At 44.9% G+C, this 19,789-nt stretch overlaps 2 protein-coding genes across 2 annotated transcripts; both read left to right on the forward strand.

Annotated features, from left to right (window-relative positions):
- Window positions 1-5,844: 5,844 nt before the first annotated feature.
- Window positions 5,845-11,866, forward strand: LOC139203946 (rabphilin-3A-like). Its single transcript, XM_070833866.1, has 16 exons — window positions 5,845-5,918; window positions 6,037-6,132; window positions 6,272-6,401; window positions 6,551-6,634; window positions 6,722-6,881; window positions 7,856-8,035; window positions 8,152-8,319; window positions 9,755-9,834; window positions 9,981-10,055; window positions 10,484-10,593; window positions 10,720-10,846; window positions 10,945-11,001; window positions 11,099-11,253; window positions 11,335-11,416; window positions 11,553-11,649; window positions 11,736-11,866. Exons 1-16 carry the CDS (start codon window positions 5,845-5,847, stop codon window positions 11,864-11,866), a joined length of 1,806 nt encoding a protein of 601 aa, XP_070689967.1.
- A 2,697-nt stretch (window positions 11,867-14,563) lies between these two features.
- LOC139204307 (group 3 secretory phospholipase A2-like) lies at window positions 14,564-18,583 on the forward strand. The gene is made up of 5 exons (XM_070834304.1): window positions 14,564-14,978; window positions 15,495-15,627; window positions 16,247-16,381; window positions 16,969-17,129; window positions 18,450-18,583. Exons 1-5 carry the CDS (start codon window positions 14,564-14,566, stop codon window positions 18,581-18,583), a joined length of 978 nt encoding a protein of 325 aa, XP_070690405.1.
- Window positions 18,584-19,789: the final 1,206 nt, after the last annotated feature.

Genomic DNA, 19,789 nt, shown 5'->3' on the forward strand with positions numbered 1-19,789 from the left:
CAGAAGCCAGTTCTTAAAGTCCCACCTCTTACCTCTGGGGCATACAGGGATGAATCACCATCAGCCGAGCAAATTTGAGGCTCACTGCAGGCTCTTGGTGGAGTGCAGTTAATTGAGTGCTCCATGTCCGATAGCCGTTTACTGTAGTGCTAAAATAAGACCAGGGCGAAAGAGGGCTCTGAATTACATCAAATTGTCTGAGAAAATGTGGGCCAGCAGACATTTTTCTGCTTAATTTGAGGACGATTACTAGAACTAGACCTAGGCCTATAGGCTGCTGATTCAGTGCGCATTGCGTTGATTTAAGAATGAAAGACACAGAGCCCACCCCATTTAGATCTGATAGACGGTGCCAGCAGTGATAGCAGGATAACAGCACGGTAGCATGTTGGTCACTGGATGGTCTTTCCTGTTTGTTCTCCAGCGATGCGGGGACCTGGAGCCATGCCTGCCAAGAGGATGTAGTTGTTTGTACGTGCAACGGTGCCACACTCTCACATTTGAGAGGTGAAGAGTCCTCGCAGATGGTTCCACAGATGGTCCCTGTCAACGCCATTGTCTGAATGAAAACATGGATAATTTGTCGATGCCACATAACTAAAGGGCTGACAAACATCCTCGCTGTTTCCCAACACAGAGTTCAAATGTCTCTCAAGCTATCAGAGCCTCGGTGATCTTTTTTTCCCCAAATCCACCGTTCTATACGTAACATGTGATCAAGATCCAAGCACATAAAGCATGTACTAATGCTTTAAAGAGGGGAGTTACACAGAGTGAAAGGCGATGGGGGTGGGAGTTGTAAATAATTAAGAAATGCTGAGTGATGTTTTCCTCCTGCAGTGGAGGGCTTCTTGGTGCAGTGCTTTACAATTGTGCCCGGGTCCAAGCCTCACCGTGCTGCTCTGTTGGCATCTAGCGGTCCCTTTATTGGGCGAAAGATGTGAAGAAAATAGAAAATAGAAAGTTGACCACCACTCAAAACCCTTTAAGTTGGGTGCACTCCAGTCATCCTCCAATCAGCTCTGTGGTGGTAAGATTTGTCATTTTGCTGTCCATGAAAACTATCTGCACACCTTGAGCCACCAACCATCAGCCCACGAGTCCCCCCTGAGTGTGAGGGAGCAGCTGGTTACACTTTGTGACGACATGTTGTCTGCTGTACGAGCGACTCAAGGTATTGTCAACAAGTTCATGTTTTTCAGAACTTTTCAATCAAGGTCTGTAGGTCACTCATAACTCGAACATAACAAAGCAATACTCCTCAGTGGGAAGTTTTAAAAGTTTTATGTTGGCAAATTTAACTTATGGCTGTCATATAAGTCCCTGCTTATAGATCTTAGTGAAGAAGAGATTTAAAAGGAGAAGTGTGGACTTCCAGATCACTGCGGGACTTGAAACTGACTTGAATTGAAACTGTAGACTGGCCAAGACTCTCCTGTCTGAGGATCTCAGGCTGTGCTCTGTTTCATAAAACATAAAACAGTCTGAATTACCGCCAGGCCAGATGGTGGAGGAAGAAAACTTGAGATGAAAAAAAAAGTTATTTTCCTCCTCCTCCTCCTTCTTCCTCTTCTTCTTCTTCCTCTACATTTATGTATTTTACACCCTTTAAAAGTGTAGTAAAAAGAGAAGTAGTCACAGTAACAGTTGTCTTTGAACAGAAGAATCCTCATAGCCATGTTTGCAACATGATAAATTATGAATACAGCGTCACACTGAGGCAGGGTAGGCCTGGCAATGGCTAAGATTAAACAATGTTGTCGCTGAGCTAGTTTCTCGCAGCACAGTGAAAAATTGTGTTTAAGTTGCAAGGTTATTGGGCCTGTAATAGGGATAGCTGATGAAACATTAATGGGCATGGCAATCTGAGTTTGGTGTGACCAGGATTGTTAAATCGTTGGTAGGGTGAATATGCTGTGTCGACATGAATATCAACTCGGGCATCCAGTCAGCATCAGCACCTTGGAAAATGTTTGGAAGAAAGTGCTGCTCTGAGCCCGCAGGGACTCTACATTGGCCAAAGGTAAGGGATTGGTGGTGGCTATAGCACAGCCTTAAGGCAACCTCCATTATACATAAGTATGTTTTACCCCAAGGCATGAAAATATGAATGGAGGCCTGATGAAAGATAGATTAAAGTGAAACCAGTAGTTGGACTTTGCATTGATCTCTAATTCTCATTAACCCATTTTATAAATGTCCTTCTTGGAGGATGGCAAGGGAATTGTTGCCCTGGAATTCAAGTGCAATGCCACGTAGTGTAAATAGGACACATAGCAGGATGTAGAACAATCGGATCAATCATTTCTCTTCAGTTTAGTAATCAACTTATTGAACAACACAAATTGCTGAAAACATCAGTTTTTGCTGATCTCAGTCCAAGGGAGGATACCCCCCCCCCCCGTTAAGCTCTCAGTGTTGTATCCATAACGATCCATGTTGGATCAATCCATCAATGCCCTGCTGCCTTACTGTCACTCTCCCTGCTCCCTCCAGTTCCCGTTTCCATGAACAAGTAGCAAAACCTTGGAGAAAAGTCTGTTGGCCATAACAAGGCGCTCTTTTTCCAGTCATATGTTCTGCAGCAATGAGTCATACACCTGCTACTGAAAGTCTCATAACAATATTAATCTGTGCAAGTGCCCGATTGGACTTAAAGCAAGTTACTTGTGCCGAGCATTCTTTTCACGTATCCAAGGAGAGTGCATGGCCGTGTTTCTAAAAATGGATGGAGAATGTGTAGGGTGTGCTCTGGGAATTGTGTATGCGTGCATCCCTGAAGACATGCGGATGCAGATTCATATTGACTATGCTCTCAGGCCCTGAGGAGGAGACACAGGTTTCTAAATTGGTCGTCTCCACCCCCATATGAAATTCTATATCGGAGAGATCCTGCTGAGAGGATGACTTAAGATGATCAGGCAGATGACTAGCACGAGTCAGTGCTCTCCCCTGGTCTTTCCTGTTGTCATCTCACACATGATCCGCTACTATTCAAGCCTGGTGTGTTTGTAGACACTGTTGTGTGTTCACTCGCACAGTTCTGGGCACCGCTTTGCAGTCCGCCACGTCTGAAAGCATCGTCACGGGGGCTTCATGACATTTTGGGGGAAGAAAAGAAAATGCAGGAAAATATCCGCTGCTCCCCAGAGAAGAATCCACCACCTGTCTGAGTCATCTTATATGGGAGGAAAACACGTACAAGATGACTGATGACTGTGCCAGTCTGTGATAGTCACAGATGACGCAGATTAGTTGCATTTATAACCTCAACAACATAGAGGATGACTGTGTGATGGTCACAGTGATATCATAACTGCAGGAAAACAAGTCTCATGTGGCATTTTGGTCGAGACAGCCCATTATGATTAGCCTCAGATCCATTTTTGAAGCAGTTTGAGATATAAAGCCTCTCTGACTGCACAGGAGATGAAACCAAGCTGTACTTTCCTATGTCTGAAGCATCCAAGCCCATACTGACAGCTCCTCACAAGAAAAGTGTGTATACGATCACTTCAGACTATCTCTTGAATGCTAATTGGATTGTCACCTCAGCAGAGAGTCCACTTCAGTGATGCAGTAACATCCATCGCCAGCACCAGAAAGCTCCGACTGGTGTGAGTCAGTCATTACCCAGCCCCAGTCTCAATTCCCCCTCCCATCTGTCTCTCTCCATCCACCTCTCCAGGACAATCATGTTAGACCAAAGTGGTATTATTCATTCTGGCAAGTGAAGGAGGGCCGAGCCTCGCTGTAGACGATATAGATATTGTGCAGTCAGTGTGATGTCTGGACCGTCAGACTGCTGCTGAAAAGTGTAAAAAGACAAATGCTCCCTGAGGTCTGTGAAGCCACCGTTGGTAGGATGCAGCTGCAGCAGCGGTCGGGGGAAAAGCCCACACCCAGAGAGTCTATTGATAGCAGCGAATTTGTTGTTATTCTGTGAATCCCGCAGGCAGTGCAGCAACAGATTAGAGCTCAAAAGGTATGAAGTCTGACGTTACGCAGCATAATACGAGCAGCTGAATGAGGGAGAGAGTGGCGCACCCCTCCCTTTCGCTCCCTCTTTCACTTTCTCCAAGCTTCTATAGTGCCGGATTTTAATGCTGTGAAAAGCTGAGCACAATTGAAACGTATTGATTTTCCTTTTAGCCTTATCATTATCCATTCCATGCTGTATCTCTCTCCAGTACAGAACCTGTACTTCTCTTCATCCTGCCCCATCACAACTGGTGACATTTCAGGCTCCAGAGAGGCTTTTGCTTCCTCTTGTTGCTCCTTTTCGGAGGCCGCTGGGCTCCTCTGACTGCTGGTGCTTCCCCGTGGGACATACACTGCTGTATCCTCTGGCCTGTGGCTGCTGCAGGATTGTCTGGCAGAGACTTGAGTCAATTTCACAGGGACATACACACACACACACACACACACAGAGCAGACTTGCCCATGGGCGATCACCTCTGTGATGCTGTCTTTGTATCGTCTATACCATGTCACGCTGTGATTAAATCACATTGCTGATGCATCACATGCAAAGGGGCTTTGTGAGAAAACTGTTGGCAACTCACTGTTTCCCACTGTCATCATTAGCACTGAGCTATGTTCTCAACCATGAGTGCAGAAGACAAATCTCCTGTCATAATGCACTTCACAACCCTCCTTAGACTCGTCCTCAGAAACAGCGAATCCCGATGTCACTACACAAAGTGAGGATGAGTTCCTGCAGGTCATACAGAACACCTGACCGCACTACCTTTGCCACCAGGATCCCTGAAAAAAGAGTAGAAGCGGTTCCACAGCTTCAACCAACTCGCCACGATCAATCAGAAGCGCTGGAGACAAAGACTCTTAGTCATGCTTGTCGATACAAACACCTCCTCCTCTTCCTCCTCCTCCTGTGTCTTAGCGTAACTGAGCCACTCCTACTATATGGAGCCATCTGTTTCTTTGATGCATGTCGACTCAGAATCGGTAGAAATTCAGTTTCACTTACAGCTCTTAAGCACCTGGTCTTCCCCGCTCCCTCAATTCAGAGAGCACATCTAAATCTACGTGACCCACACCCTCACACCCCTGTTAGAGCCACTGCACCGTATGTCAGCGTAGTTTCGACTCGTGTTTTACAGATCCGTTGTGTTTGTGTTATGCCTTTGCAATGTTTTTCTGTTTCCGTTTATCGCCTGAATATGTCTGTGGGAAAAAAAATAGATGAAACAGGCTTGGCAGGAGGAGATAGTACTGATTAGGCTGTAAATTTGGCAGCAGAAAATGTGCTTCCATTGCGATTGGTAGCTGATGTTTTCTCGCTGTTTCAGGCTTGATATGTAAATTCACAGGAAGCAAGTAGATGAAGGGGGGAAAGTGATCATTACTTTTCCAGAAACGTTCATTGATATTTGGTCACCAACATGAGGTCCTCATTAGCTACCTTTTGTCTTTAGCCCTACACCACTGTGTGGTAATTAAACAAAGAGTATCTGGTGTCTTGCCAGTTTAAGGTTAGCACTGTCCTGCCTCACAAATGTCTTTTGGTGATGAGAGAGCAGCCGATGGTGGCTGTTAAGTCAGTGCTGCATAAGCACGAGATATGGAAACAGAGGATAGCCGGACATGTTACCTGGACATAAGTCAGAAAATGGTGATGAATTTGAAGATTTAAGACAAGACTTAGCAAAACCATTCACTCCCACCCAAAATGAAGAGCTCTTAATACAGAGTTGGCAGGACGTTAGTTTAAAATCAGGACGTTAGTTTAAAATCAGGACATTAATTTCAGGTCATTTGATTATTTCATGCTAAAATCACCTGTCTGTCTTTCTGTCAATCTGCAGACTGTGATAGTGCAGCATGACGGACACAGTGATGAGCGGCACCTCGGATCGCTGGGTGTCCAACGACAAGCAGAGAAGCAAGCGTGCGAGGTAAGCTTGACTGTCCCAACATTTTAATATTGTTCACCTTCTCAAAGTGTGTTCCGACCCTACACTGTACTCTTGTTTGTTTCACCTGTATCCCTCTGATGTGCGATCTGTGACACAGTGATACTCCAGACCTGACAGATGAAGAGAAAGAGATTATAAACAGCGTGATCGCTCGGGCCGAGAAAATGGAGGCTATGGAGCAGGAAAGAATTGGGTGAGAGGATGTAAAACACTGATGTGGGCTCTCCCATACGTGTGCATGGAGAGTAAATCCCCTGGCGGCATGCATACATTTGAGCCTGGGATAATTAACGGTGACATTTTAGCTAAGAGTTCATCCTGTGCTGCTGCAGGCGCTTGATAAACCGCCTGGATGACATGAAGAAGACGGTGTGTGGGGATGGAATGTCCCGCTGTTTGCTGTGTGGGGAGCAGCTGGGCTCACCTGGGGTCAGCTCAGTGGTGTGCGAGGACTGCAAAAAGGTAGGTAATGATGAGTCAGACATACCCTTTTGCTGCAATTCACACTAAAGTCAAGAAAGCACAACAGGTCTTGGTCTAGGAGCTGTGAACCTGTATTAACATCGGACATTTGGAGCAGCTGGAAATCTTTCTTTTCCCCTGTCTTGTAGAACATGTGTTCCAAGTGTGGTATACAGTGCAGCAGTCGGCCACGAGCTGTGTGGCTCTGCAAGATCTGCAGGGAACAGCGAGAGGTGAGAGCTTTACAACAGCGAACAAATAAAGAGAGTTAAAGTCCCTGTTGGAAAGCCTTTAACACGTCATTTTTGCTCTTCTCTCAGGTATGGAAGAGGTCTGGCGCCTGGTTCTTCAAGGGCTTTCCTAAGCATTTCCTGCCACAGCCCATGCCTTTATCTAAAAAGGAAACAGTAGCCCAGGGAGCAGTGGAGCCCCAGGGGCCACCAGCCTCCAAGCCGAGGGAAGCAGAGACCCAACCAGCAGGTAGAGTGAGCCAAGATGTGCCCCCCCTTCAGCTTTGGTCTGCAATCCTCTTCGATCAAAAGAGACATACATGTCCACCAGATTAGATTGTTGTTATTGTTATTGATTATTGTTATTGTTGTTAAGGAGACGGTGTCTAAGCTGGGGGGGCTGTGCTGCAAGGGGACATGCTGTTAGTTTTCATGGCGTGCTACTGACTGAGAACACCACACTGTGTATAGACTAATAAAAGGAGCGCTGGCTATTTACGCTATCTGTTGATAACAGAAAGCACACGAGAAGGCCCATTGTGCTGTCAAGTTATTTACTGCACTTGTAAAGCTAGCGAGGTAGGCCAAAGAACTCGCACCTCAGCTGGTTAGCTTGCTGATATTTGCAGCTCCTATACAGTCGTTGTTGTGTTTGTCCCACATTATACTAATTAATGTTAGCTGTCCTGATCAAATGACCAGACTGACAACACTCAGCTGACACGCTCAGTGTTGCATTGAGGAAATGAACAAATGAATGAATAATAATATAAGAAATCTATATTTGGCAGTACTGCCCACTGCTGCAGAGGAGTGGGATGAAGAGCTCAATTAAGCTGTCGGAAGGTGCATGCTGTGATAGGGGATGAGCCTCCAGGTGGTGCTGGCATGATGGGTGACATTGTATCGTTTCACACTTTCATTATCTTTATTATTACCTGAGCCTTCCGATGTTCCCCACATAAAAGAGCGGGGTAGGCCGAGCAGACGGCAGACTGTATGGCTTCTGCATGTACAGTAGTCGGCTGCCACAGCTTGTTGTAGTGTATGTAGGTCAATGCCTTTGCAATGAAAAAGCTGCAACATCAAAAGTATCCAGAGAGACTGGGGAGTATTACAGATTCCACTGCAGTAGGAGCCTGAAGTGCTGTGATTATGCATGTCTCCCTTATGTATAGTGCCTTTGTGTGTTTACTGTAGTATGCTATCCGGGCTTATTTTTAGAACCGGAGCCACAGGGCCGGGCTGGTTACCCACCTGTGGCCCCTAAACCATCAGCTGTGCGCATGGCCACGGCTGGACCTGAGGAGGCGGGGCAGGGCAGCCCGGTGGTGATGAAGAAGATGGTGCCCGTCCAGAGCTCCAGACCACAGCCCGCTCCGTCGGCCTCCATGGCCGGGCAGGGTGAGCGACGCCTTGCTCGCGTCCTTATTAAAAGTCCCAAGCATTAACCAAACATTGCATCCCCAGCGGTGTTATCGTGTGTCCTCTCAGACAATTGAATGTGGTTATAGGTCCAGGAAATGGAGGGGCTTACTCCTCTGGTGCAGCTCCTCCAGAGCAGAGACCGCCTTCTGCAGTAAGAGAGGACAGGAGGCAGCCCGCTGCCTACAGTGCTCCTCCCGCCCGACAGCAACCTCCCCCAGCTGAGGAGGAGGAGGCCAACGACTATGACTCTGATGAAGCCAGTGAGTACACCATCTGCGCTCTCCTCTCATAGAGTAAAGTGACGGATGTATGGAGTTAAATTTCACCTTATGTGCAGTTTCACATTAGGGATTCCTTTTCCACTCATTTTAGGTAAACAGCACCAGATGGGGTGCTGTTTTTTTCTTAATAAAGCAACATATTGTCATGCAGCATACAGTATTGGGCATTGATTACTTTAATTTGGCAGCTCTGTTCCCCTTAGGGATTCTGAGTCATACCGTGTTGATGCTTGATTTCTGCCTTTTAGTCTGCTGGTAATAATTCATATCTATAAATTGCCCAGTAGTCCTCGCAAACAGCAAGTATCATTCTGGCAGTGTCCATTGAGCTGGGAAGAAAATGACAAAAGATAAGCACCATTTGCTATCCAAGCATGATAATCAATATCTGAGGAACGAAAGCAGAGGATGAAATGAATCAGGATGTGACTCACTAAATCAATAGTGATACATAAGCTGTGTGATTGTTACTGTTTTTTTTCCATATGTCCCACATATCCCATTTTAATGATGAGAATGGTGCCACGCCATTCATGTTCTGCGCCTGCAGCGTCAGACGGCCCTCATTCCCTCTCTTGGGGATTGGCTGTTAATTTATTTTATTGAGGTCTGGGAACACGGAGCTGTGCAAATAATTTGAGATACAACAGGGGTAGCAGGATGTAGATTCCCCTTGTGCTTGACCCAATCCCCAGTGTTGGGAGTGAAAATGTCAGAAATAGACTTTTCATCTGGCGCATCATCAGGTCAAAGTTTGACTTTGTTCAATACTTTGATTCACGACTAAATACTGTGCAAATATTCTGCCATTCCTATCAAGGGTTAAGTCAAATGTCAGCATGTTAACACACTTAATGGTTAACATAGTAAACATTACACCTGCTAAAAAACAAAGTGCAGCCTCTGGCATGGCTACGGGGGCTCAGTTCTGTTAGAAGAGCATCGTGTCTTTGGAGCAGTAAGTTGGTGGTGAATCTCAGCCCAGTTATATAAGAATTATTAACAAATGACATTTGATTATTTTGTCCCCCAACAGCTATGCAAGGCACTGAAACTCCTCCAAAGGAAATGTGTGTGGGCAGCATTTCAGTCTCTTCTTTTTCTTACCCAGAACCTTATTTTCTGAATGTCCTCCTTCGAGCCTTGCGTGTTTATTTGATTTCTTTTATATTATATGAACCTGCTTTGTAATGAAATTCTTCTGCTGTCGACTTAAGGTAAATACAAGGCTGTGAATGTTTCATGAGAGCAGGTCAAGACTTCTCCGTAGACTTTTGCCCATCCTTTCTGTCCATCCTGGGCGGATGCTGATTCTCATTTTGTTTGATTGCAATAGAATCAAACCCTGTATTTCTACAGAGATGTTGATGTCCTCGTATAATCTAATTTAATGACTGGTCTGGGTCTCTTTCAGCCACTCTTGGCTCTCTCGAGTTCAGCCTGCTCTACGAACAGGAAAGCAACAGCCTCCACTGTAGCATCCTCAAAGCAAAGGTACCACTACTCTCCTCATTCTCTCACACAAAGCGACAATTACCATCAAGTGGTTTATGTCAAAATGCTCCTGAGTGGCACTTGAGCTTTACTGCTCTCTGCCGTTAGCGATGATGTGATGGACGTGGCGCTCCGTTTCTCCTCAGGGACTGAAGCCCATGGACTCAAATGGACTGGCAGATCCTTACATCAAGCTTCATCTGCTGCCAGGGGCTAGTAAGGTAAAAGGCGCACCTTTCCTACATTAAGCTTTTACTTCTTTTAAAAGATTTATTACCTCGATGTCCTGCTATGCAATAAAGGAAGGGCGATGATTTCAGACCCAGTTGGTTTGATGAGAGGCCTTTCTTCTAGCTCAAGCCTGACACCTTGTGGTTTGCATTGACAAAATTATAAGATTGACATGGATGATATCTTAATATAGACACTGGGACATTATGAATGCAATACAAACGTAGTGAAGGTGCATTGTTAGTGTAGTGTGATTATGAAGTGCACAAACACCTTTCGATGAGAAGCAGCACCTTGTAGACACAGTAGACACCCCCTGTGATAAATCTGCAGAATCCACAGTGTGCGATCTTGCGTGGCTGTAACTTGCCTCGAGATATTTCCATCTCCTCGTCCTGATCTACCTTGCACGTTACAGTCTAACAAGCTGCGCACAAAGACCTTAAGAAACACCCGCAACCCTGCGTGGAATGAGACACTCACCTACCACGGCCTGACAGATGACGACATGCAGCGCAAGACCCTCAGGTAGACTGAACTCACAGTCTTAAATCACTCACTTAGCTGCAACAGTCCCATATTCATTTCCTTCCTTGACTTGTTTTAAAGGTTTAACATGTCTGCACGATTAAGGTTCTCTTTTGATTTCCACAGGCTGTCTGTCTGTGATGAAGACAAGTTTGGGCATAATGAGTTTATCGGGGAAACCAGAGTGGCGCTGAAGAAACTGAAGATGAACCAGAAGAAAAACTTCAACGTTTGTCTCGAGAGAGTCATCCCTGTGAGCGAAACTCAATCACATTCGAACAATGCTTTGTTCTCCTTGTCTGAATCTCTTATTGGCTTGCTGTAATCTCATTCCCCCCCCCCCCCTCGCAGACGAAGAGAACTGCAACAGCCGGGGGAGCGAGAGGCATCGCTCTCTACGAAGATGAGGCAAGCATGTCTAAACACAACCGATTTCTCAAGGGGTTCATGCAAATCTTAGCACTGCCCACTGAACCGCTTTCCCCTCCCCTCTACTCTGTCTTAGCCAGGGAAGGACGGCGGAGAGCTGGAGGAGCGTGGTCGGATTCTGATGTCTCTCATGTACAGCTCCCAGACAAACCGTCTCATCGTGGGTGTCGTGCGCTGTGTTCACCTGGCTGCAATGGATGCCAATGGCTACTCTGACCCATATGTCAAAATGTAGGATTAAAAAGTTCATTTACACTCATTCACACTCGTGACGCCAGAAATAGCACCAATTTAACTCTGTACAATTCACAGATGTCTGAAACCTGACATGGGGAAAAAGGGCAAATGCAAAACACAAATCAAGAAGAGGACTTTGAACCCAGAGTTTAATGAGGTTAGTAAGACAGTTCAAGGCGAAAGGCTGAAAGAAATATTATCAGATCACTGTTTATATTGTTTTGAACTCAGGTATGAAAAGTGTTGGGAGGTGGCTTTGGAAATGGTGATTTAACGCCTCGATCAAATTTCAGGAATTCAGCTATGACATCAAACACAGCGAACTGGCCAAGAAGAGTTTAGATGTCTCTGTGTGGGATTACGATATTGGCAAGTCCAACGACTACATCGGTAAGTGTTTGATCAAGTATCACCGCTCTGATGAGATTAAGATAACATTCTCAGCTGCCTCTCACACCTGTCCTCCTCCCTGACAGGTGGGTGTCAGCTGGGTATCACTGCTAAGGGGGAGAGGCTGAAGCACTGGTATGAGTGTCTGAAGAACAAGGACAAGAAGATTGAGCGCTGGCACACCTTGTATATCGAGAATCACGTGGCTAGTGATTAACCACTTGCCCCCCTCCCCATACAGCATGAGCTAAATTCATTCATCTCCTAATGCACCCCCCCCCCCCCCCACTTTATTGTTTTATCTATTCTTTTACTACCTGGCCATCACACAGGCTTACTCTCCTGATGCAGTATATCTCTTCTTTCCTGTCCTCTTGTTAACAGTTTCTCTGCCTGTGCTGATACTTATTCTGCCTCTGGGCTGAAATGAAATTAGAGATTTCACCTCATGCAACTAAGACGTGTGTCAACAAGGAGCCGCACAGTGCACAATTGCACTGGCACAGGCCAAGACAAGCAATATGTTATGGCATCTGAGGTCAAAACCATCGATGAAAATCATACAAACCTCATCTGAGCTCATGCCTGAAATTCATTAGACCGTCAGGGTATTATTTCTTTGATTTCCGGTGTGATTACATAATGCTGTAGTGGAACACTTGAACTGTATAAGCATGCCAAGCCACAGACGTAAGAAAACACGCAGCTGCACCTTCAAATATTTCAACTGTGCCCACTGTCCTGAACATACTGTATATTTCCATGAAGAAATGTTTACATACTGATACATTGCTCAGGTTAGGATAGACATCGGATATACAGATGATTCATAAGTCAGTGGACCATGAGCTAGATGAGTCTTTCACCAATTGCTGTTAATTTGTGATTTAAAAAATTATAGCACACATAGTTAAGAATTAGGAATTTTTATGTATGGTTAGTCGAGTGACTTTAGGTTTAGGTGTGAATGTATTAACTGTGTGATTAGAGGAACTGAGAAGTGAAGAAAACATTTTCTTTTCTTAGATATGGTGAGAATTGGCAGGAAAAGGGTCTTTCCTCCTGCTACCTTCACACATGTGAAGCTCGCAGTACTCTGACACCTCAGAGGTTTTCTACTGTAGTGTTTACACTGAATGCGCACGGCCAGGCCGCTCACAGGTTTCCCCTAACAAAATTTGGCTGCTCTGCTGATGGAGGAGAAAACGGTGGAACATGTGGTGTCATAAGAATGTGCAGCTTTACCTGCATGCACTGTGCTCGTGACTCTGGTGTGCCTGGGGCAGTCGTGGCCCGCTTACCCCAACGCACCCTTTGCACAAAGCAGGGCTCTCTCCCCTGTGCCACACCTCCACCATTCAAGGCTTCAGTGCGTGTTTGTTCACTAATCACAGCAAACCAAGGAAAGCACACCTTAAAAAGTGGAATGACCTCAATTTATACCGCTGTTTGCAAGTTATTCCAATGTCAAAACAAAGACGAAAATCAAAAAATCCTATGCATGAAAATGTCTATGATATATATACTTTGTAAGAAATTAATGCTATTGTAATTCCATTAATGTTTACACTTCTTCCCCATAACATTCCTGTTAGTACTTTATATACAAGGGGCCATATTCTGCATGACTATGGTGACTATGGTGTAATCTGAATAAAGTGGTCTGATAGCATCCACAGGATAGACTGATAATCAGCACATCAACAAAAGACTCTATCGGTAGCAGACGTCGAGATGAATCTCATCCTTTGAATGAGACTTTCTGTGCACACGCTTTCAAATCTCTCCAGTGTCTTGTTTTCTCTTCACAGCCACTCTACCCCCCCTCCCCCCTCCCGTGGCAGTGGTTCAAACACCCACCAGTAGCATCACACACACTGTCCTATGTTGTGCTACTTCAGCTACTGTGATCACCTGATGAAGATTATCATAAATTATAATCAATAGTTTTTATTTTTTAACAGGCTTTTCTCTCTTAGCTGAGCCCATAGCTGTCTTCTACTTGATTCTGCCAGTTCAGTGGAATGTTTCCTGGTTTATCTCTGTATCTGTACATAGATAGTGCATGCACTGGAAATATGTATGTTTGCAAATAACTTTGCATGTAAAGATTTTGCAGAGAGTTTACACAGATCAATAAAATCTAATGAAAATGGGACAAGCCTCCTGGACTAACTGCTAGTATATAACTGTGATTACATGAACAAATACAGCAACTGAAAAACAACATAGGATATAGAGGGAAGCATTTGTCCTGATGAATGCTTGGATGTTGTTAGAATGTTGTTAGTGCCACTTTCATCTCTTTATAGGCGTTATGAATTTGAATCAGATCAAAATCTTGGACCAGAAAACAAATTATTGTGCCACACCTTTGCGTGTTTGTCTCGTCGCACAGGTTTGGACAGCTCTGCAGCTCCAAAATGGGTCATTTCCTTTAGATTATGGGTTTATAATGGACCCAAGATCAGATATTCGCCACTCTGAGAGCTGTGGATTAAACTTGGAATTTGTAACATTCATGTTCCTAGAAAACGCTTCTGTAATCCTAGAAAACGCCGGTCTTGCCCACATGCTACAGAAATGTAGTTGTGCCAAAACCTGTCTGAGTCAGACCACAAACGCACATAAAAACTGAGGAGTGTCAGATTTCCGACGAACTTCCATTTAGGCAGACCAATGGGAAAACCGTTGGAACCCCAGGCATCCACAGACGCCCTAAAACCGGCTGCTGCTGCTGCACCACACTGATGCTGCAGCTAATGAGGAATGATTCATCCATTCATTTGAGACTTTCAGCTGCTCTTAAACTGGACTGATTTTACTCCTAGTTTACTCTGAGATGCAAGACAGACGCCTGCTGCAACTTTTTCTCGCTTTATCATCGCTCTTTCTCTCAGAAGCGCGACATGTGATGGGATCAGGTCGCTCCTGTGTCAGATCGAGTCCAGCCGGCGGCGGACGGACACGCGTCACGTTTCTGCAAGAGGACACAGCCGGCGCGCGCTCCTTGTACCTGTCCCTGTGGTCCGAAGACAGGAGCCTGGTGGCGTGCGAGATAAACACCAACCCAGTGGACACGGAGAGGTACCGCGCTCTTTGCGACGGGAGCAGCACCCTGAGCCAACAAATCGCTCGGAGGTTTAACATCAGCGCGCTGGTGGCTCCGGATGCTCCGTGCGCGCACGTCTCCTCTTACGCGCCAGAGCTCTCCGGGCGCACGTGGAGAGATGGGACCGAAGGGAAAGTGCGGAGGAAACGCGCCTGGATGTTTCCAGGGACGCTGTGGTGCGGCCTTGGAAGCAGAGCTGTTGGATACGAAGAGTTAGGTAAGCACTTCATTCGTTTTTATTTATCCTGGTTTGCAGACCTGTTTCGGGTAAAAGAGGACATTAGTGGCCAGGGAAGACACAAAAGGAAGGTTTATTGGGAACAAACATCACAGTGTCACTTCTGCATGATGAACTTTATTGTTTGCTAACATCCAAAGGAAGCCTGGGCTCTCTGAAAGAATGTAAAGTTCAGACCTGAGGGGTTTTTTAAGTCCCATGAGCATATTAGACAGACAGTATGTCACTGGTATAAACAGTGATCCAGTGACCTTTTAGAGTGACATCATATTGTAGATAAGATTCATAAAGATAACATTTATTGATATTTTATTTATTAAATTGAACTGAACTGAGTTCATTTATACATCTGTTGGAATTTTTGATGTTGAAAGCATTCAGCAAAAAGCAGGAAATTCAGTTAAATTAAATTGTCATTTTTGGGACGTACTTTAATTTGTGTGGATCTGAAGGGTGCAGCTACTCTACAAAATTCAATCTTGTTCTCCTGCACAGGGATGTTTGAGAGTACGGACAGATGCTGCCGTGAGCACGACCACTGCCTGCATATCATCCCGGCTTTCACGGTCAATTATGGAGTCTTCAACAGCAAGTTCTTCACCATCTCTCTCTGTGACTGTGACCAAAGGTGAGCTACTGGATACACACCCCGTGCATCTAACATAGAGTCGGGTTTTTGATCGCCTGTGTGGAGACCAGCGACTGACACCACCTGACCTGTCCCCTACAATGCTCTGACCAGCATGGATGGTCATGTAAGGATAGACCTGCTCCAAGGCTCACTTTATAAGTGCTCTGCTAGTTCATACCCTGCACTTCCTACAAATGAGAGCGTGCTCCTCTCTGGAATGCTTTTATATCATTTAGTCACCATGCCAACCAATGTAAACTGATTTAAACAGAGGAACCTGGAGCCATATGATATATTACTAGTAATCAAGGAGCAATAAATAAATCAGTGCAGTCAGCCCTCTGGATAAACGTTTAATGTCAAGAGTGAACATGATTTTTACAATTTTTGTGTTTCCAGGGCGTTTCTTTCCTCCTCCTGTTATATAAATCCACAAAGATGCCTGTTTTTATTTTCACTTCACATCTAGTGCTGACAGGTTCATGTGTAATGTGTTTGTCCTCCAACTCTTGGTGTGTGTAGAAACTGTTGGGTCTACCCAAACTGTGTAGACAAAATGAGGCAGCATCATTGCTAATTCTGACTGCACTGTTGCCTGACCTCGGCCTCTCACCAGGTTTCGACAGTGTCTTCTCAGTGTGAACGACACCATTTCCAGCATGGTGGGCTACAGCTTCTTCAGCATCCTGCAGGTTCCCTGCTTTGAGCTCAAACAGAAGAGGCGATGCACTCAGAAGTTGTGGTCGGGAATGTAAGAGAAACACCGACATTTTTGCTTGAAGCTTTAACTGCACTTTATCAGCCACAGCAGTAAGGTGAACTGATAACACAAGACATTTGTTCAGTGGAAAGTGCGGGCATGGTTATAAGGGAAGCTAGAGCAGCAGATGTGCCCCTGCTGCTTGTGGTAACATGCCTGACACTCTGCCAAAGCAAATGATGGGCACCGTGCCACACCTCTGCTCTGTTTCCATAACTTTATCTATCAGGTTACTAACAAGTGGTCTTACAAACACAAAATGATTAAAGGTCAACCTCTTTTCTAGCATTGATGATATTGCACTGACAAACTGTTCTATAATAACTATAAGTTAAGATTTGTGTGTGAACGATTTCCACTGTGTTACTGAAGTTATCTTTCAGGAAAAATACAGCTTGAAAAAAGTGCTTGAAATGACAGGCCATACACATGCCAAATAGCACTAATTGTACCTCTTCTTAGTTATAATAATAATAATTAAAAAGATGCAAGGAATGTGGTCTGCATATAAGTAGAAAATACATCATACACAGTTTCTTTCAATGCTTGTTTGTAACATTCATGTTTACTCTCTTTAGGTGCAAATCAGTTAAAAAGGCTCCATATGCCGTCTTCAAAAGCCCCCTTCCTTACAACTCGTCTGATGTTACAAGCAACAACAATTTAACAAGCGCTGAGGAGAAGCATGTAACCGTAAGCCCCGTGATCGACCCAAACAGAAAGGCACCTAAAAGTGAGCGTAGGTGTAGCTCCAGAGACCCACCCAGAGGAGACACCTTTTACCCCAGAAGGAAAAAGGGGAAAGGATGTAAAAGGTACCGGAAACTGTATAAAGTAGCACCCTCCCAAATTACCCCAATGTCAGTGGCACACACCCCTACTCCCTCCATGGATAGGGGTCTTTTAAATGCTTCTAAAAGTGGTTCAATTACATCAAAGACAAGAGCAGATGGAAAACAGAGGAGCACCAGGAAGGGCCTGTCGGCTCACCCCACACAGAGAAGCCAAGTTCACCCACAGTTGACCACAAACTCTTATCCGCAAACAACATCTACAACACGAAGCACCCCGTCTCTCAAACAGGAGCCTGCACCTCAGCTACGCTTACCAGCAGCCATCACAGCAGCAACCAAAACCACTAAAAGTCCCAAAAATGCCCCAAAGCAAAGTCTCGGTGGACTCGGGACGCTTCTGAAAGATGACACTTTTCAGCTTTACTGCAAACGCTGTCTCGATCAAAACACGACATCTCACGTGACAAGTGTCACACAGCCGACCACTACCTACAGATCACCGATCACAGTGACGAACCTTGAGACACTGCAGCCCATGAAGACACCCAGAACACCCAAACGAGACACTTTGAAGGCACTCTGGAGAACAGCTACTTCTGCAACGCCAATCACAACAAATCTAAAGACAGCAGCCTCCAAAGATGAGGATGACAAGCCACAAAAGCAGGTGGATTCCCATTCTCGATGCAGTAACTCGACCCAGGAGCCCACGGGTGGATTCCACGGCCCAAACAAACATGCAGAGAGAGGCCTGACAGGTGAGTGCACGCAGCAGCTGGCACCATCACTTCTGCTGGATCACTCTATAACTAATCTAAATTTAACATGGATCCATTATGCACTTAGTGCCAATAAAATATGAGTCACCTGTCACTGGGGCTGGTAAGTTTTAAATCAATGATAGAAGTAGAAGAAAAAAATAAAGTACCATAATTAAAACAATCTATTTATAATGATAATTAGTATTCCACAGTGCTGCTACTATTGAAAGGTGATGATAAGGACTCACATCTTGAGAGCGTCCTCAAAAATTCCACTGGCATTACTGTATCTAAAAAAGTGGCCCAGGGCATCATTCCTCTGATTCTTCTATTTATCTCTGCCCCCTACAGGTGAGACAGAATTTTCACCACTGACGATGGCTTACAAAGAAAATCTGTGTTTGTGTTGAGCACAACAGCTTCAGTTCAGTCATCTAAACTAATACGGTTACGCTGTGATCGTTTGTGATCTGTGATCTCCCGTGTGTACTTTTGCTCCTGCAGACAAGCAGCTCCTGTGTGGAAGCCTCAAACATCTGGATGAATGTAGATACAAAATCCCTCCTTTGGAGAAGAAGTATGATCTGCAGAACACAGAGTCAAAGACCGCCTACCACTGTGATTGCACCAGCCGGTAAAGTATCCACATTTTAAAATTTCTGTCAGTTTCCTCTCCATATTTGTATATTTTGTATATTCACATATGCAACTATGCAAGTCTGATTGATGAAAAACATTTTTTTCCCTGACTTTACAATCAATCGCATACACGCCAAGGGCCTGTTTCACCAAAGGAGGATAGCTGGAAAACTGCACTGAATAAAGCTTGAAGCATTTTCTCTTCTTCATACTTCTTTTACCCCGTCCTCATAACTCAGTAATAATAATAATACCTCATTGGACAAGCGTGTGTTCTACTTCTGTGTTTACCGCTGTAGAACAGGGCATATTAAACACTTTTGACGGTTTAAACACATCAAAAAAGAAAATTCCAGCTTCACAACTTGTGACTTCTTGCTTTGTTGTGTGTTTTGGCCACAAAACCAAAGGTCCAGCGTAACATTATTGTCGCCCCTGGAAAGAGCTTTACAACACAGTCCAATGAGGCCAGGGAATCGACCCACACTAATAGCTATTACCCCAGTAATCCTGACTGTGACTGTGCTTTGCATTCCTGAGCTACTTCAAGGTTCGATCTGCAGGTTGCATTGAGACGAGGTAACCACGGCAACTTAGAGCAAAATGACAAGTTGCGTGCAGGGTCTAAATGAAGCGCAGGAGGGCTTTTTCTTTTTACTGAAAGAACATTGTGAACGCTGTTGTTGTAGTGGCGCCATGGGAAGTAGTTGAAAGCTGAGTGTCTGCAGTCTCTACAATGAAAGAGGGAGTGCAGTTTAATAATTAACATGTAGGTATATTTAATAAAACCATGACATAAGGCCAAGGTTGTTAAATAACTGAATTTTTTTAATAAGTGAAATTTCATTGTTCCACGAGGCCTTTTTACAGCAGATATTTTGGCATGTCACAGCAGGAAAAGCTCCAGATTCAGGCACCTGTGTGAACAGTAAAACTAGTTTTGCTGTAATCATTCCTCCTGTTAAAGATCCTTCCCTAATGTGGTTTTAATGCAAGTGATGGGGAAGGGAACACTTACTGGCTAGTATGAAGAGGAAGAGTGATCACAGCAAGCACAACCTGTTTCAGTGTTCATACAGACGCCTGGTAATTGTTTTAAGACAGACTTGAAAAACCGTGAACCCATCCTTTAAACGGAACAAAGCCACCTTTCATGTGATCAGTTACACCTGTCTCTGCTGCTTGTTTGATGAGTCAAATGCCTG

This window comes from Pempheris klunzingeri, chromosome 7, assembly GCF_042242105.1.
Source record: "Pempheris klunzingeri isolate RE-2024b chromosome 7, fPemKlu1.hap1, whole genome shotgun sequence".
Classification (NCBI taxonomy): domain Eukaryota; kingdom Metazoa; phylum Chordata; class Actinopteri; order Acropomatiformes; family Pempheridae; genus Pempheris; species Pempheris klunzingeri.

Coding starts and splice junctions, on each gene's coding strand:
- LOC139204307 (XM_070834304.1), top strand. CDS start 14,564: ATGGGATCAGGTCGCTCCTGTGTCAGATCGAGTCCAGCCGGCGGCGGA. Junction 15,628..16,246: donor CTCTGTGACTGTGACCAAAG/GTGAGCTACTGG, acceptor GCCTCTCACCAG/GTTTCGACAGTGTCTTCTCA. Junction 16,382..16,968: donor CAGAAGTTGTGGTCGGGAAT/GTAAGAGAAACA, acceptor TACTCTCTTTAG/GTGCAAATCAGTTAAAAAGG.
- LOC139203946 (XM_070833866.1), top strand. CDS start 5,845: ATGACGGACACAGTGATGAGCGGCACCTCGGATCGCTGGGTGTCCAAC. Junction 10,594..10,719: donor ATGCAGCGCAAGACCCTCAG/GTAGACTGAACT, acceptor TGATTTCCACAG/GCTGTCTGTCTGTGATGAAG. Junction 11,417..11,552: donor TGAACCCAGAGTTTAATGAG/GTTAGTAAGACA, acceptor ATCAAATTTCAG/GAATTCAGCTATGACATCAA.